Here is a 16,636-nt window from a genome sequence, read left to right as displayed (position 1 = left end):
CATACAAGGAAAATGCCCTCACGCAGGAGTGGCTCCAAGAGACATTCCACTACAGGAACTCTCAGTCAAAAGACTCCTATTAGTATGACACAAACTCATGCATGATGAGCATCCCGCCAACATAGCATAAAAGGGATCTCAATGCAAACATACATGACGACAACATGAGTATCCCATCAACATACAACAAAGGGATGTCAAAACATAACCTGACGAATCATGCCAACAAGTACATCACAAAGATGATTCTGCGTCACATCAAGCAGGAATCATGAAAACAAGTAATAAACAAGATCCCTCATCAACATCAAACAGGGATCTGTGTAGCACAATGCATAGCAAAAGAAGTACATGAACACACTGCATATACCTCACAACCAGGGGCCATCTGAAGAAGCGGATGTCAAACTGCTGAAGCTGTTCGTGCCATCGATCTCACGGCATCAATTGCATGGAAATGGCTGCTCACACATAAACGCTGACACCTGCATTCCACTTAGAAAAGTGGCTGGAAAATAAAATGAGCAAATGAAAAATCTGAATGCACCATCAGATTTGTGGTGTTGAATAGTGCAAAATCGACTATCAAATTTCTGAATTATGAGAAATTGAGAATCTGGGGCTCAAGGAATCTTTTAGATTCCCCCTAGATTCCTCAAAGATTCTGCTTCATGGGTGGACTGGAAATTTGCAACTCAAAAGGTGAATCCAACTTTGCCATTGCGATCCCTGCGGAAAACTGTGAAAAACGATTATAAACTTGACTATATTCCGACATGGAGAAAAATTATCTCCTTGGGAAAATTTTAATGATCATGGTTCCGCTTCCTGTTTCTACAACAGTGATGGTTCCACCTGCATCGATTTGCGTGCGCTCTCTTGGCCTCCTCCATCTCCCCACACTGAGAAAACTGGGTTTATATAAGTTTCTCCGGGCGGATATTCCAATGTAATTAGTTTGTCATAGTGGTAAATGAGGTAAATGGTTGAGGAGGGGTCGGGGGATCAAATCCCGCCCCTTCCTTTTTAACATATTATTGTTTTATTGTTTGAACTGAAACAATTTTTGGGGTCGCGCCCGCATTGGGCGGCCCGCCCCTTAACCCTTCGTACTCCTGCGCTGTTGGCTTTGGTTGGGCGCATTAAATGTTGAAATAAGTGGGGCCATTGCATTGTCATATGGTGCGGAGGTTGGTGAGGGTGCCCAGGAGGCGGGTTGGCCACACCGGCCGGGCAGGTTCAAGCCCCACCACCCTCGGCTCATAGTTATGTTTTAAAGGGGGCATGGGCCGGGTCCACTAGGGGTGGCCCACCCATTGCCCAATATATGATATACGGGGGTTATGTGGAGGGCTCGGCGGGGTAATGGACGCCGAGCCATTTCATTTTTAATATGTTGTTTTAAGGTTGTGGGAGGGCCGACAGGGGTCACGCCCTGTCGGCTCGATTTTAATTAATTTTTTGGTTATGCAATAGTTTTGGGGGTGGCGGGGGAGGTGGCCCGCTACCATAATATATTTTTATTTTATTTTATTAGAAATAGGGTGGTTTTTCCAAGTTTTTTAGAAAATAAGGGATATTGGGCAAATTAACGAGGTCACAATTTCGATCGCTTTCGGGAGCTAGGTTTCATGCCCCAGGGTCGGTCGAATTGTAGGACACTTAAACCTGGTCCACAACCCAACTTTGACCTTGACTGGCTCGTTCTCCCTCATATGAGCTCAAATTGACGAACCATTCGTACCGTTGCGATCAGGACGATGAGATCTTCACTCTGGTCCTGGTTCGAAATCATTCTAATCACTTTGATTTTCGAGCTTTCATAAGCCCTCTTTGTCCTTTGTGTGTCTCTGGAGCCACCTGGATCACTGGCAGTTTCGGCTGTTTCGACAATTCTGGATTTTGCGTGACAGGTAGCTTTTCTGCGTCAGCTCTCTCGGCTACTGCGCTGTCTCTCTGCAAGCTCTCTCAGCCTCTCTGTCAGTATTTTACGGAAAGTCCTTCTCCAGGATTCTCTCTGCCCCTCAGTTGCAAGATCTCTCCAATCGATTTTTCTCCTGAGAACTTCTCACCTCAGAAAATTGATTTCCTCAATCTCTCTGTGTGTCTTTCCAAATGAACCCCAACCTTCCATTTTATACTTTTCTTGTTTAGTCTTCAACGACCGAGATTAAGTCGCTAATCAACGACTAAGATTAAAACATGACTTGATCCACCTTCTAGATCATTCTCACCCATATTTTGATTAATAGCCATTAATATTTTAATTTCCCTAAGTTTAGACTTAGGAACTCCATTAAAAATATTAATTATTTTAATAAAATACAATCCGGGTGGACTATCACCAAACAGTTTCTGGGTTCTTTAGAACTCATGTGCCTTAGCCTCTCCACCAATTTTCAAGGCTAGAGCACTTTTGATGCTACCAAACACTAACACTCCCTCTTAGCGAGGAAAGTGCTCTGGCAACAATGTCCACCTGCATGTTGCTCTGTTTCTGAAGCATCTCCTTTCTGTATTGTTGTTGCCACCAACACTGTGTTGTTGCTGCTACTGTACTGCCGCCCATGACACTGCCACTACCACTGCTGCATTTGTACTACAACTCCCTCTCAAACGCTGCATCTGCTATGCTGCTAGCGCTGATAACACTGCATCCGTACTGCAACTCAGTTGTTGAGAGAAGCGACTGAAAAACATCGAAAATTAGCTGAACTTAACTGTGTTCAGCATAATACAATGAATGTTGGAATCTGATTGCTGCTGATTTTGACCCTTTGAATCTTCTGCGTTGCTGCTGTCTCTTGAACTGTATCAATTGCACTGTTGCCAACCTTGCCCTGCACTGATCAGTCTCTGGTCCCAAGCCACTGCATCTGTCCTCCAAACACTCCACTGCATCATCTGACACTATGTCCATCTCGCTACTGCTGGATCTTGGGCTCCCGTAGAAAGGAATTGATCCAAGAGGTGGACTCCTCAAGGATCTTGCCCACATGTAGTCCTCCCGACTATAGCTCAATATCGCCCCATCTCCCGCCTGGAGATTGCGGGGTACTTATGGCAAACTCATCCTCGTCAATCTTTGCTGAAGCAGCCTTAGGATCATGTTTCTCATCCTTGTCCTTTTTCTTCAAAGGACATTGGGATGCATAGTGGCCCAACTTGCCACAACTGAAACATTTCACCTTCGAAATGTCCTTCTTTCGCTTCGGCTTCTGCTGTCCCTTTGATGCCAGAGTTGCGTTCTCCTCCTCCTCCTTTGTCTTTGTGCCACTCCCACTGCTGCCACTGAGGTTGACCTTCACTAGGTCCCTCCTTAACTCCTCCTGTTGAAGAGCCGCCCACATCTCCTCCCATGAAGGTAGTTTTTCTCTGCCCAATATGCTTTGGACGAAAACTTGCCATTCATCCGAGACTCCATTCAGGGCTATCCTCACCATTGCGGTTGGCTGAGGAGTGGACCCCACTGCAGCAAGCTGGTCTCTAGTGTCCTGAAGACGCTAAAGATAGAGGTTCACCCCTTCTCCTTTCTGCATCAAAGTCTGCTGCAACTTCTGCTCTAAATACATCTTCCGTTGTTCGGAAGAGCCTTCATATAGAGAAGACAAGGCTTCCCACATCTCTCGGGTTGTATCCTTGCCTTGCAAGTGTGAGACCACATGATCTCGAACTCCATCGAGAATGAGCCTCTTTGCCTTCCCTTGCTCGACTTTGTACTTCTTATTTTGATCATTGTTAGTAAGAACAACTACAACACTATTGACATAGGTCTCAAGATCATGTTCCTCTCGAACCACTAAGATTATGGTCTTCCATATGACATAGTTGGAGGCTCCGTCCAACCCGTCCTCATCTCTGAGCCCATGCGATGCCATTTCACCCAACCGTTGATCTAACTCCTAGTCATTGCTTAGCACTGCTCAGCAAGTGAGAAATTTGAACTTTCTGGCGGAAAGTTCTGTGAGGAGAAAATTCCCCTTCTACGTGTCTTCATTATTTTCCAGCAGATTTCTGCCCCGGTAGAAACTGTGCCCTTCAAGCACTGCGCTGATGCTTTGCATCACTCCCTCTGCCTTTGCAAACTCTCGAACTGGAAATCGTACCTCTCTGTTGTCTCACTCAGAGAGAGATTTCCTTGGAGCTGCTTCCGGCAAGGATTGCACAATCCCTTCAAGGGGATTCAAATTGTTACCAAGTGCAGCTTTTGGCCTCACTGCTCAGCACTTGATCTGCGCTTTCTGTTTCAAAATCAATCCTCTGATACCATGTGAAAATTCCTACACTCTGAAGGAACCCCTACTGCAGCAAATCTGAATCTACTTCACCTACTTGATTTTTAAATTACATTCATCAAGTTATTCTTCTGAATACTGAAGCAAATTACTTTTGCAGCCTACACTAATTAAATATTTGATTTCATGAAACAGAAAACCAAGCAAAGAACAAGATACATAGGACACAATAGTCCTCGGAAAAACCCAATGCGGGAAAACCGGTACAACAGTTCTGAGGATTTATTATTATGCAGGAGAAATATCTGAATACAAATCTAGGATGCTCATCTAGCAATCATTTACAGAGAAAATACTGGCGAAAAATCTGAGTGAGTTTTACCTCACTTCACCCTGCAGAATTCTGGCTGATCCGGCACAAGACAGGCTAACCCTGGCTATTTCTGCGTTGGCTCTGCGTCAGCCTTTCAGGCTCTGTGTCACCTTCTCTGCCCTCTGTGTCAGCTCTCCCGACAGTTCTGACAGTTCCCGACAATTCCTGGCAGTTTCGACAGTTCCCGACGTTTCGGCTGTTTTGGATTCTGCGTGACGGGGAACTTTTCTGCGTCAGCTCTCCTAGCTACTGCGCTGCCTTTGCATCAGCTCTCCCAGCTGTTCCGGCAGTTCTCGGCAGTTTCGTCTGTTTCAACATCTTTGGCTTCTGTGTGACAGGCATCTTTTCTGTGTCAGCTCTCCCGGCTACTGCAGTCTGCGCTGCCTCTCTGCAAGTTCTCTCTGCCTATCTGTTAGTATTCTCCGGAAAGTCCTCTTGGATTCTCATTGCCCCTCTACTGCAGAATGATCACTTAGTTCAAAGTTCTCAACTTCCTAGCCTCAGAAATGGAACTCGAGATCAATTCTCTCTCTCTCTTTGTATTTCCAAATGAACCCCAAGTCTCCATTTTATACTTTTCTTGTTGAGTCTTCAACGACCGAGATTAAGTCTCTAACCAACGGCTAAGATTAAAACATGACTTGATCCGCCTTCTAGATCATTCTCACCCATATTTTGATTAATACTCATTAATATTTTAATTTCCTTACGTTTAGACTTAGGAACTCCATTAAAAATATTAATTATTTTAATAAAATACAATCCGGGCGGAATTTCACCAAACGGTTTCTGAGTTCTTTAGCCTCTCCACCTATTTTCAAGGTTAGAGCACTTCCGATGCTACCAAAAACTAACACCGACTTGTCTAGTTTGAGGCCGACTTGGTGGAGGCCTAATTGACCTATTTTACATTAAAATCAATTTCTTCTTTGACAAATAAATCCCAAGAAGGGTTCTTTACAATATGACATGGGCAAAGACACTTGACATAAACCCTAGAAGCCTTCAATGGAGGCTTTGACCTAAAAACAATTGACCCAAGCATGAAACCCATGCTTTAATAAGTCAATTTATTTAATAATAAAATTTATTTTTCTTTTCTTTTGACAAATATATTTCTTTATGATTCAAATATAATTATGAAGACCGACACTAGTTACAATCTTCAACACCCTCCTCTAGTACAAATTGCCTCATGTGGTTCAAACTCCCTCCTTGTGGCCCTCACGTTCCACTAGCAAACTGATTTTTCCTTCTCTCTAATGTGCATGGTCTTCTCTGCCACCAAAATCCAAGTGGGGTCTACTCAACCCACTTTTCCTAAATCTCCACATCATCAAAATCCTCTCCTAATGTCAAAATTGCAAAAATGGAAGTATACTCCGCAAAATTATTTAGTTGGGGATATCAGTCTGCTACATGTCGAAAGAGCATATGGTGCCTGATTACAGAGTCTGGGAGGCTTTGGATTCACCCTTTAACTGTCAATTAGCATTGAGGTACTTTTATTCAGTTCTGACTCAAGTTGCCATGTAGTGCAGTTGATTCTCATATATGATATTTTTTATTATATTTATAGAAGAGGAGTGGAAATGTTTTTATTATTGACTGAATCGTCATTACTACTGCTTTTTACTGCAATGAGATTTCATGTACTTTTCAAAACCCATGGCATCGAAGAGGTTCATTCATCTGGATCCTTAATCTCTGGATAATGTTATTATGAACAATGTTATGATGTTTGTACGCAATTATCTTATCATAGAATGTTAGTATGTTCAAAATAGCTTTCCCTTTGCGTAGGTTAAAGTATCCACAGGCACAATTATTATTAGCGGAAATTGAGATTGGCTGGTTTCTCTGATTTGTATTTCATCTATTATACTTGTATCAATGAATTAATAAGAGTGTTCTCTTTCCTGAAAGTTTCTTGCAGACATGTTCAAGCCATATGTGACTATTTGGCATACACACTGAAATTAACTCACGGTTTGGATGTGGACCCTAACAATAATATTGCTATCTGTTGTGGTCAATCTGAAGCATTTGCAGCAGCAATATTAGCTGGTGTGTTTCTTTTTCTTGATATCAATTATCAAGTGTTGTCCTCAATAGAGCCTAAGTACACTTCATAATTGTCTTTCTCTGCTTTTCATGCATATATTTCTGATTCATTGTACTGATCTTATTAGAACAGTGGTAGATGAAGGGGATGAAGTCTTGTTACTAGATCCAGCATATGAGACTTACGAAGCTTGCATTACAATGGCTGGAGGCACTCCAGTAAGGCCTCATATTTATGTGTAAAGATCCAATCACATTTAACATGTATATTTGAAAGTTTTGGATGATAACCTAGGTCCTTTGTCTTACTGCATAAATAATTAAAATCCTGAGACCTTGTACTGTGGCAAACAGGTTTATGTTGCTCTTAATCCACCCTGTTGGACTTTAGACTTGGAAAAGCTTATAGCAGCTTTTACTCCCCGGACAAAAGCAATTGTATTGAACAGGTAAGTTCTATGTTTTAAGGCCTCTTTAGAAAAATTGTATTGTGAGGAATGAAATGATACATAAGATGATAATCTTCAATCATTCCCCTTCCTCGTCGTAGTTGATTATTATAAATTTTCATGGACGTGATCATTTTTTACAAACAGTGGTTATAATCATAATGTACTTAACGTATATAGCCTAGTACTTTTTGAGTTAGAATTGAACAAGGTAACTTAACAACTTTATGAAGTAGTTCTTCAGTTGCATAGTCAGTTACGTAATGTTAATTGCTTCATATTCCGTTAGCTCTCATGAAACATGCCTTTGTATCTCATTTTAGTTTACATATATGATATATATCTATTAACTATCTCTCAGCAACTCTGTGTTGTTCTGTGTGTTCATATTTTTTATATATTCCAAATGAGGTAGATTCGTCCAACCTTTCATTGTTTCCTTTGAATAACATATTTTTCAAGCATTGGTACAGCACACGTTCAATCTCTACAGTTCGACTAATATAGATTGCAACAGTCCCCACAATCCAACAGGAAAGGTTTTCAGCAAAGATGAGCTCACGGTTATTGCAGAACTATGTTGCAGGATGCACTGTATTGCAATAACTGATGAAGTATGACACTCTTTCTGACCAAATTATATTTCTATTTATACCTAAGGACGAGACTGAGAAGTAACTAGCTACTTTGGACTATGATCCATTTTTGGAGTCTTTCTCCATGGAGTCAGCTCAATCACACACATGCACATTTAAATGCAGCCTACAGTGCTAGTACTGGAAACTTATTTGAATACATTTATAGCTTATCTAATGTGTAAATCATTTTAGGTTTATGAGCATATGACATTTGATTCAGCAGTGCACATCAGTTTGGCTTCCCTTCCTGGCATGCTGGAGAGAACCATTATTACTTCATCTATGTCCAAGACATACAGTGTTACAGGTAGATTCAGCATATACAAAGTTATGTTTATTTCTTTCAAGTAGAAAGTTGGTTCTCTAATGTTGACCTTCAACTTGTTGGAAATGACATGTTATGTTGATCTGTTAACTTGAGTACCAGATCGATTTCAAAGGTCCTTTTTTCAAAACTGAGATAAATAGGATGAATTACTTATCTGTCACCAGATCATATGCTATTAAAGCAATTTGGCTTGTCACCGAAATGGGGGATAAACTTCATGGCAGCCATTATTCAGTTTCACAATAAATAAAGAAGAGAAACAATATAAAACACATGAATTTGAAACCAAATCAAGTGTATATTAATTGATCTCAATAAATGATATACAATGTGTACATATTAATACATACAGTGAACAATTGAATTAATTCCCGGGAGTTTTTGGACTCCAATAACTACCCAAACTGATCCAAGGTTAATCCTGAGGATTAGCTGTCTAACATTCGCCCCTTAATCCGATGGGATGTACCAATGTCCAAGAAGGAGAGCTCAAAATGCAGAAATGCATCTCAACCAAGAGCTGAATGTCTCTCAGAAAATGGTTTTTAAGGATGACCACAAACCAATATGGGAAAACTCAAAGTCTCAACCAACACCAATTCTAGAACCTTCATAGCAGTTCTCAGAACAACAAAAATGTGGTTTTAAGGTGACCACAAACTCTGAAACTATCACAGCAGTTCCTCAAACAATTCCAAACATGGAAATGCTCAATCAACTTAATAAACTCAAATCTGACTCAGGCTCGCTTGGCATCACAAACTCGAACCTATAGTAGACCATCAACAATTCCCCCCTTGTTGGATACAAGGTGAGAATTTCTTTTCATCACTGCAAGGTTGGTCATCACTCTGGAACATATCCTTCGATATGCCCTGTAAAACTTCTTAGCTGTTTTCGTCCAATCCCAAGAAGTAATCCATCCGAAATTTATGCGCTCTCTTGCAGTGGTCTTCTTTTTGGAACATCTATTTGTATGATGATTTCGCTTTCCACAATGCTCACACGGGTGAAGATCAAAACATCGATCTTTCACATGTCCAACTCTGTTACACTGTTGGCATCTATCAACTTGTTTTGGAACAACACCATCCAGAAATCCAACACTTCGGAATTGTATAGGTTTAGCAAAATCTGGAATGTGAAAAGATACATCCAGAATATCCTTGTTGTAACCCAAACCAATTATGTGTTTATTGTGTGTAATCTCTTCCCATGGTCTCTTCCCATGATCTTATAAACGTTTTGGTAACAACGGGCTTCACATTTGTATGCAAATGACTCTTGCATACACTTGCCTGAACACAACTTTCCGATGCACCCAAATTTTCTCTTGAAACCACTTCATTATTATGATCATTCTTTGACTGATGATCAGGCTCAAACAAATTGTTATTCTAAATACGGACAGGTTCAAAATTCTTCTTTTGCAACTCTTGCTGAAACTAGATTCTAGCTCTAAAAATTCAATTTTGCTTTTCACATTCTGCAAATATCTTTGGATGTCAAAGAGTGTGTCCTTGTTGACTTGGACATTGTTATGAACAGTGGATGACATTAAACTGCGTAATAACTACAACAAATCATCAACTTTGGCCATTTTCTCCAGCAATCAACTTTGAAAAAGGGGTGTCGGTTACCACCGAAAATGCACTCAATACAAACAAATTTATGCTGATTTAACTGGGTGTTGGGTTCAACCGAAAATGCACCTGTTTACAAAGAAAATTCAAGAATAAAGAGATGAATAATGCTATATAGTTGCAACTACACAGTTAGGAACTTTTATCTTTGCTCCATACAATGAATACCATATGCATGAGTTGCAAATTTGATCAAATAGTGACATGGTCAGAGTCGCCAACCCATGGAAACCAAAATCATGTTCACAACCTCCAAAAATATCTCCCAAAATTAGCTTTAAAAAAAATGTCTCTGAAAATTATCTTTACAAGGTTTTGAACTAATGATTTCTACCAACCATGTAACCATATGAGCTTGGCTAACCACAATGTCCTTTTCCCTTCTTGAATTTATATTCATAAATGCTATAATTTAAACTTCAACAAAATCAAAACTTGATGTCATGTCATTTTTCAAAACTTGATGTCATATCATTTTTGTGTAGCGCAACAAAGTTGTAGCATTTTTTTTTTCCACTTCCAATCAAAACTACTCCATTTAATGAAAATAAGAGAAGAAGGGCACTACTTATTTCCTTATAAACCACTTCTCAAAAACTTTCCCAAAATATATGCCACCAATTAATTCTCTAAAAAATGCTTAAAAGAAACTCCAGTTCTTTTTTTTTTTTTTTTTTTTTAATAAATTACTCTTATCTTGGCTCCTTTTAACTTTGAAAAGTAAAGTTTGTTGGTTGACTTTAATCTTTTTACATGTGAACATTATAGCGGCATCCTGAGAGTTACTCCTTACTCCTAAATATTTTTTTATTCCTTCCTCAATTTAAAGAAAACTTTCACAGCTGTCTCAAAAATTCGCTTTCACATTTGAAATTATTATTTAAATAATTTTCATATTTCACGACAATTTAATGTGAATGCCATTTTTTCGATGCTTCCCAACTTCTTCCACGTGATTCCGCTTGAAAATTTTGTATTGAACTTTCTCGCTCACCTTCCAACCTTCCAATTCTTCACTGTTGTCCTTGTTTTTCCCCATCGAAGGGGTTGTATATAATTAATGCAACTATCTCGCCGTCTCACAACTGAGAAGAGACACTTTGACAACAGGCCCTGATGACTTAAAACAGCTCTACATCAAAACATAAATTTCAACAATGAAAGTTTGGACTGTTATTCCACTTCGACGATTTCAAATGACTTCAATGCTGCAAAAATTTGTTGGAATCTACTAAATTCGCAGTCACATTCCTTTGAAGAACAATTCGATATTGAACCTGCACAAGTTTTAACATGCCCTTGTCGATCCACCAGGCCCGGAGTTATGCAAGTCGTTAATTTGTTTCACACCTGATTCACTAGGTTCCAACAACAGTTTTTGGTTGTTTGTTTGTTTATAAAAAATATATATTAAAACTTAACCCCCGAAATCTTGAAAATCTCCCTAGAGAACTGCTCGAAAGCAACCCAAAAACACAACTGCTTCATTGATAACTGAAATATCAGACAACATTCAATACCACACAATCATTACTAAGGGTCAAGATCAAGTTAACACATGAAGCGCCAAACTAAGGGGAGGTGTCCATAACGTAAAAATAGCAGTGTTGAAGTTACAGGCCGACTAGCACGCTTCCGCTCTGTTGTTATCATCATGCACATCCAGAAAATACAAATTGGTGTACTTTTTCTTTTAATTGGCAAACTGAATGACTTCCACGTAAATTCCTCCTTCAACGGACTTATCCCTGTGTCGGTTGCTTCAATGGCAATCAAGCACTTGACCAGAATAAACAGTGGCCTCTTTCACACAACGTTGTTTGGTTTTTTTCTAACTTCAAGTCTTTAACACAGTAAACCGGTGGGAGCGACTTTCAAACAAATGGGGCAAATACATTCTGTTCATTATTTTTTCAGTAACTGTAAATCTTTCATCTTTTGTACATAAAAAATATGCCCAGCTTCTTGATTTTAAAACATATGAGACACGGATTATATCTCACAATATCCAACGATTACCTCTGCATTGATGTTGATCCATGCAGGGCTTTTATATAAATTCCTCCTTCAACAAATTGTGTTGGTCGAAAGATTGCTTCCTTCAACGCAGTCTCATCGCTCTTTACCAAAATCTTCATGCCAAGATTTAAGAAAGGAGAACAGTCAAGAAAACCACAAAACTAGTTGCTGAGGGTTAACCATGTTCTCATTCAGTGCATCTCCCCGCTCTGATACCACTGTAAGATACATGAACTGGAAACTAAATCAATATATATATTAATCGATCTCAATAAATGATATACAATGTGTACATATTAATACATACAATACATGATATACAATGTGTACATATTAATACATACAAGAAACAATTTCCTGAGAGTTCTTAGATTCCAATAACTACCTAAACTTACTCAAGGTTAATCCTGAAGATTAGTTGTCCAACAAGCAAACAGATCAGTGCTAAATCATTGAAATAAAATCATAAAACCCTTCATGTTTCACTGAGAAGCATAAATAACAATGTGAATTAATAAAGAAAATGAGAAGATATAATTAAAAAAATTTGAGCAATCAGTCATTTTAGATATCTGACTGTGTAGATATTTGATGTACATAGCTTAGAATCTGTGGAAGAGCAAGCATGTCCAAGATGCATGAATGTTAAAAAATAACATGTAGATATCAATTTATTAGATCTTTTGTAATATTTTAGGGAAATTAATTGCACAAAAATATTAAGGTTTTCACAGACTTTTACCAGTATACAATAATCCACAGACTGAACAATCATCTTAGTAATGCGACAAAACAAGCAAAACAATATTTAGTAAAAATCCAAATTTTAATCCACAATATAATAAGAGTAAATTGTTTCCACATAAAAGAATCCAAACAATATTAAGTAAAAATCCAAATTTTAATCCACAATATAACAAGGCCGCATAGCTAGCGTTTCTTGCAGTAATTATTGAAATTTGAAAGGTATGAACCAACTCCCACATTTGAACAAGGTCTACAAACGCTATAGATGGCGTTCTTTGCAGCTTAGTTTAATTATTGAACTTTGAAAGGTATAAACCAGCTCCCACAATTGAACAAGGTCTGTAGAAGCTATAGATGGTATATATGGTTGATTCACTTTGTAGAAAATATGCTAACAAAGTTCAACCAGTGGATGGCAACTATGTTTGTTTAATTTAAATAATAAATGAAATGGTCAAGGAATTATTGGTCTACTTGACTGCCTGCGCTCTGCTCCCCGCGGCCTCTGCTGCTGCGTTGCCTGACCCTCTGAGCGCCTGCGCCTGGCAGCGCTGCTGCTGGGCTGCTCTCCTCCGCCGCTTGCCCTCCCTGTCACCCTGGGGCCTTCTGCCCGCTTCCATCGGGGGCCTACGGCCCTTCCCTCTCTCTGCATTCAGCTGGAGCGCCCCCTGCGCTTCTGACCAGCCCCGCAATGGATCCCCCATCCCACGATCAGGAGGATCTAGAGAAGTCTTTTGCCTCCCTCATCCAAGAGAATACCAATGAGAAAGTTCGCCCTACAGCCTCAAAGTTTATCAAGAAGCTTGATGAAATCCCAGAAGTTTCGCTCCCTCCTGCCCTTCCGAGGAGAGCAGCCGTCGCCCTAGCAGATAGGGGCTTGGTAGGTCAGTTCACGGGATTATGGCCCTCTCCTCGCACAGTCCAACGCTGGGTAGAAAGGAACTGGAACACAATGGTCCAAGGGAAGATTGCAATAAGATTCTGCGGGAGGGGTTTCTTCACCTTCCTTTTCGAAACGGTGGAAGATCGCAATCTCATTTTCAGGAATGGCCCATACTTCATGGACACCAGAGGACTCTACCTCAACAGATGGACTCCCGATTTTGACCCCGAGATGGACGTCCCCAGCGCTGTACCGGTCTGGGTCCGTCTTCCCCATCTGCCCCTCCATTGCTGGGGAGACGAATCGGTGAAGGCTATAGGTAACGCAGTAGGGAAATACATCGACAGATCGGAGCCAAGAGAAAACATGCACGCATGTGCCCGGATATGCGTAGAAGTGGATTTGGGGAAAGGGCTACCAGAAGCGATCAAGCTCAAGGTCGACCAGTGGACGCACATTCAGCAAGTGGACTATGAACAGCTGCCGTTCAAGTGTAAGGTATGTCATGAATATGGGCATTTTGCTAATAGATGCAGTAAGAACAAACCTATAAACTCTGAAAACAATGATGAAACCCCTGAAGAAGCATGGGAAATAGTTAAGAAGAAGAAAACAAACCCCCCCCCTGGAACCTCCTCAAAGCCCTCATCTGAAACCCCTACCCCTCCCTCTCACCCCTCCGGATCTGGTTCTTCCCCCCCCCCTTCCTCTAACCCTTTCGAATCTCTCTCAATAGAAGACCCTCCATCCCCCCCCCCCCCTTCCTCTAACCCTTTCGAATCTCTCTCAATAGAAGACCCTCCATCCCCCCCCCCCCCCTCACCGAGAGGCCCCAGAACAGCCCCTCCCTCTCCCCCTCAGTCCTCCCCTCCCCCAACAGTAGAAAGAATCCTAACAAGGAACAAGACGAAGGAAATCATCACATCCACCGATCCACCCAGGAAAGTTGGAAGGAAATCAAATAAAGAGATCAGGGATGAGAATGCAGCAAAAGAAATGGCAACGGGGACCCAACAGCCAATGGATACATACTTAGACAAGGCCAAAGGAAGTGGGGAGAAGATGAAGGAGAAAGGAGGACCACACAACAAATATAGTAAATGATGAATCTGGTCTCTTGGAACTGTAGGGGGATGGGCTCCTCCCTAAAAACTAATGCAGTCCGCGACCTTCTCAAACTGGAACACCCAGACTTTCTACTACTTCAGGAGACCAAAATAAATGAACAAGAATTCCAGAACAGTGTGAAAAGAAGCAGAAGCTATGAAGGAATGGCACTGAGCGCATCAGGGGCCTCAGGAGGAATAGGAACAATATGGGACAAAAACAAATGGAATCTCAAGGACAGCAGACAGAATAGGTGGTGGCTAAGAACAGATGTGCAAAATGTCTCCAAGACTGAGGAATACACCATATACAATGTTTATGCCCCACCCCACTTCAGAGAAAAAGCCGCTTGTTGGGAGTCAATTACAGCTGATTTAATGAGTGCTCAGGGCAGAAACATCTTCCTAGGAGGAGACTTGAATTTAATAAGGAATGCGGAGGAAAAAATGGGAGGAAATTTCTTCGCAGACCCCTCAAGGGATGCTTTAGAAAAAATCATTCAAGAGCACAGTCTTGTTGACATACCACCTCAGAACGGGCGATTCACTTGGTCAAACAGAAGAACCGGTAAGAACAACATCAAAGAGAGGCTGGATCGCATACTAGTTCAGCAAAGAATCGTGGTCAATTTCGCAAGGATCCAAAGCTCAATAATACAAGGTTTTATCTCAGACCATAAACCTGTAGCTCTGAACCTGATTAAAAGGGAAAACCTGGGACCGTTACCCTTCAAATACAACAGAGCGTGGGACAGCAGCGAGGTCTTCAGGAACTTGGTAAGGGACACCTGGGCAACTGAAATCAAAGGATCCCCGCACTATGTATGGGAAACAAAGATAAAACTCCTCCGGATAGCCATCAAACAATGGGCGAGGAACTATGCAACAGAGGCAGAGAAAAGGAAAATCGATCTCCAAAGGAAATTAGCGGAGTGGAATCAAGAAAGAGAGAAAAGCCAAGACACAGAAGATGACATAAGGAAAGAAAATGACCTGTACATGGAGCTGTACAAGCAGAATCGAGTGGAAGAAGAAGAGCAAAGGCAAAAATCGAGGTGCCTCTGGCTCAAATCAGGTGATAAAAACACATCCTTTTTTCATAATAGCATCAAAATGAGGAGAGCAGGGAATAACATTGGGAAAATATCAGTTGAGGGCAGAGTGTTATCAGAGCAAGGTGAGATTAAGGAGGCAGCGTCCCGGCATTTCCAAACCCTTCTAACTGCTGACCCTCATTACATGGAGAATCCGGAATTCCTAAACATAATTGAGAGCAAAATCACAGAGGCTCAAAACAAAGATCTAGATAAGGAAATCACAATGGAGGAGATTGAAAAGTCCATCTACAGCATGCCTTTGGAAAAGGCTCCTGGCCCTGATGGCTTTACAGTGGCCTTCTATAGAACCCATTGGGAAACTATCAAGAAGGATTACGTCAGAATGGCAAATTTTTTTTTTGCAAAATGTAAGCTGGGTAGCAGTATTAAGTCCTCTCATCTAGCCCTTATCCCCAAAGATCCTTGCCCCCAATCCTTTGACAGATTCCGCCCTATTTCCCTGTGTAACGTCTCGTACAAAATAATCACTAAGATCCTGGCGAACAGGCTTAAAAAGGTCCTCCCCTCCCTCATTTCCGAAAATCAGGGTGGCTTTGTCCCTGGGAGACATATAACGGATAATGTCATCCTCATTCAGGAGGCAATACACAGCAGCATATCCAGGAAGGAGAAGGGCATGATCATCAAATTGGATATGGCAAACGCCTTTGATCGGGTTAACCATGCCTTCCTCCAGGCAGTCCTTATGAAATTTGGCATCTCAGAGCACTTTACTAGCAGGATCATGGAATGCATTTCCCATAACTGGACAACACCCCTCATCAATGGAAGGCCATGCAACGCCTTCAAGAGTTCCAGAGGCCTAAGGCAAGGGTGTCCATTGTCACCTTTTCTCTACATTATAATGGCTGAAACCCTCAGCTTACATTTGGAAAACAAGCGCAAAGTCAAAGAAATAACAGGGGTTGAGATAGTCCGAGGATCTAAGGGAATTAATCACTCCCTCTTCGCAGATGACACTCTCCTAATAGGGGGTGCCTCCAGCATAATGGCTAGAAGGTTCAAGAAAGCTTTGGATCTCTTCCTCCAAGCC

General features: G+C 41.0%; 1 protein-coding gene across 2 annotated transcripts in view; it reads left to right on the top strand.

Moving 5' to 3' along the window:
* The window catches only part of LOC149174282 (uncharacterized), a 173,700-nt gene that overhangs the window by 90,764 nt on the left and 66,300 nt on the right, over window positions 1–16,636 (top strand). The window contains exons 2-6 of one of the 2 annotated variants that reach the window (XM_089419282.1): window positions 6,535–6,675; window positions 6,806–6,891; window positions 7,027–7,121; window positions 7,639–7,735; window positions 7,952–8,066. In XM_089419282.1, coding sequence (XP_089275408.1) covers window positions 6,535–6,675; window positions 6,806–6,891; window positions 7,027–7,121; window positions 7,639–7,735; window positions 7,952–8,066 — 534 coding nt within the window. The remainder of the gene's footprint in view (window positions 1–6,534; window positions 6,676–6,805; window positions 6,892–7,026; window positions 7,122–7,638; window positions 7,736–7,951; window positions 8,067–16,636) is intronic. The other variant, XM_089419281.1, reaches the window with a different exon arrangement.

Source organism: Pinus tabuliformis, chromosome 4_1 (assembly GCF_031772625.1).
Source record: "Pinus tabuliformis cultivar Carrire ecotype Pingquan chromosome 4_1, CPIR1, whole genome shotgun sequence".
In the NCBI taxonomy this organism is placed as follows: Eukaryota; Viridiplantae; Streptophyta; class Pinopsida; order Pinales; family Pinaceae; genus Pinus; species Pinus tabuliformis.
This window is presented reverse-complemented; position numbering and strand designations above follow the sequence as displayed.